General features: G+C 37.1%; 1 protein-coding gene across 1 annotated transcript; it reads right to left on the reverse strand.

The window, feature by feature from the left end:
• Positions 1-841: 841 nt before the first annotated feature.
• On the reverse strand, positions 842-1,792 carry LOC129405934 (olfactory receptor 2D2-like). Its single transcript, XM_055143653.1, has one exon. The coding sequence runs from the start codon at positions 1,790-1,792 to the stop codon at positions 842-844; it is 951 nt and encodes a 316-aa protein (XP_054999628.1).
• Between the last annotated feature and the right edge of the window lie 841 nt (positions 1,793-2,633).

Consider the following 2,633-nt stretch of genomic DNA (forward strand, 5'->3'; position numbering starts at 1 on the left):
CAGGTTGTTTCATCTCTGTTCATTTCTACCCTTTATGTACCTAATAAAAATACCTTTTGGTTATGGACTTATAGATTTTATGCACTCTGGCTTCTAATTAAAAAATAATATTATTAAGATATTGGAAATTGGGCAAAGAATGAAGCTGCAATGTTTTTTCCAGTGTCTTCTTCACCTTTGTATTCCTATCCACATATTTGACTGTGCAAAAACTCCTCTCTCCTAGGCTATCAATAGATTCTTCATATCCATGATGTGTTAATGACTTATTCAAGTTACCATGACCATGAAATTTCATATTCATTCCCTTAATCTGACTTTATTTTGTGGTATTTGTCTTATTTAAAATATAACATATGTGATGTTCTATACAATACTTATTTTTTTAATAGAGTGTGAAAAGTTCAATAGGGTTCTTGTTGTTGCTGTTGTTGTTAAGGTTCATTGTCTACAGTCCCTAAACACCCACCTTAAATACATATGCATGAACATGTGCATGAACAGATTTACTTAGAATATACTTCATAATAAGGACTTTATTAGGTTTGTTGATAAATATGAGTAATACTGTGCAAAAAAAACATTTTAGAGATACCAGGAATATAAGCTATAAATAAATTACTCTCTTAGGTAAACATTAATTTTTGATTTTAAGGCCAAAAAGCAGAAAATAGACTCTCCTTCAGTTATTTGGTTCCATATATTTTTGTCTCTATGAATTTATTCCTCATCTAAATGAAATTTCTGAATAAATATCAAAATAACAGAGTCCAAGGGAAAGGATAAAACCATATTCCAATCTTGATTAATAAGTGTTCAATTTACAAGGAGCCAGGTGAATCTAACAGTGGATAATTCCAAGCCTGCATGGGAAATTCTGTGTGACTGCCTTCCTCAGAACTACTTTCACATCCTTGTTCCTCAGGCTGTAGATGATAGGATTAATCATGCAGGGAACCATTGTGTAGAACACAGACATCACTTTTTTCAGTTCTTTGGATGATTTTGGTGTCATGTAGGTGAGAGTTGCTGATCCATAAAAGAGAGTGACCACAATGAGGTGGGAACCACAGGTAGAAAATGCCTTGAGTCTCCCTGCAGCTGACTTCATCTTGACCACAGTCACAATGATGTGTCCATAAGATACCAGAACAAGAGAAACAGGGATGAGGAGAATGATAACCCCCATGAGGAAAATAACCACCTCTGTGGTATGAGTGTCTGCAGATGCCAAATCCAGCATTGCAGGGGCCTCACAGAAGAAATGAGAAATTATATTGCTCCCTCGGTAGGGTAACTTTAGTGTGAAAGTGGCATCCATCATAGATGCAAAAATTCCAGCTGTCCATGATCCTGCAGCCAACTGGACACAAACCTTCCATGTCATGATGTTAGAGTAATGCAAAGGTTTGCAGATGGCCACATACCGATCATAGGACATCACAGACAAAAGAACACACTGTGTACTCCCTAAAATAAGAAAGAAAAGAAGCTGAACTGCACAACGTGTGAATGAAATGATCTTGTTCCTGGATAGCAAATGGGCTAGAACCTGAGGAACGATGTTGGTAGACAAACAGAGGTCATCCAGAGATAAATTGCAGAGGAAAAAATACATAGGTGTATGAAGCTGAGAGTCAATCCATATGAGGGACATGAGCAGCAGGTTTCCAAGCACCGTGATCAGGTAGACAAGCAAAAATAGGATGAACAACAGCTTCTGGGTGAGAGGGTCATCAGAGAGTCCCAGAAGGAAGAATTCTGTCACCTGGCTCTGATTTGCCTCTCTCATACTTCAACTGCCTCTTTAGGTAAGAAACAGCTCTGTGCTAAATATAGTACATACACCCAAAAAAAGAATTCTTGAATTCAGTTAGAGAGCTTAAAAATTACCTCCAACCATACCAATCATTTCAAGAATGATTCGTTTTTAGAAGAAGAATATACAGGTCTTTTTTTTTCTTGGAACATCCTCAACGATGTAAAATTTAGTGCTTTGTAATGCAGTCCATCCATTTCTATATCATGTAGCAAGTGAAAGGAAGATCAAGACAATCATCTTCTTCTTACTGGATGTCATACTTAAAATCAAACAAGAAATTGAATTCAGCTATGAAGTATGATGTCCAAATGCACTACACTATCAGGTAAAACTCTCTGCTCTCAGGTTGTTCTTACCATACAACTGTCTAAGCTCTGAAAATAAAACTATCACTTTTATAACTTGTCATCTCGTTGATCTTCGATTTGCTCAAGCAGGCGCCCATAAAGTCATTCGTTCCTGTCGAGTGCTAGTGTAGCCCAATGATATCTGCTCACTCCAGAAACATGCTCCACTACCCAGCCACCGCCATGCTCTAGGACGCTTTCTGGACACTCAAGCATGAGGAAGCCCCATAGAGCAAGGTAAAGCAGAACCTTGCGACCTTAGACTCCAGGATTAATGAAAATAAAACTAAGATACAGAAAACAAAAAGAAGCAAAGAACTTAGCAGTTTGATACTTCTAAGTATAATAAATTTTAAAGAACCTGATAAAACCAGGAGTTATTTGGGGAGTGTGCTATTATTTCTTTGACAACTACATCACTTGTCTTATTTGGCATTCACAAATATAGATGTCAATGGCTAATA

Source organism: Sorex araneus, chromosome 6 (assembly GCF_027595985.1).
Source record: "Sorex araneus isolate mSorAra2 chromosome 6, mSorAra2.pri, whole genome shotgun sequence".
In the NCBI taxonomy this organism is placed as follows: Eukaryota; Metazoa; Chordata; class Mammalia; order Eulipotyphla; family Soricidae; genus Sorex; species Sorex araneus.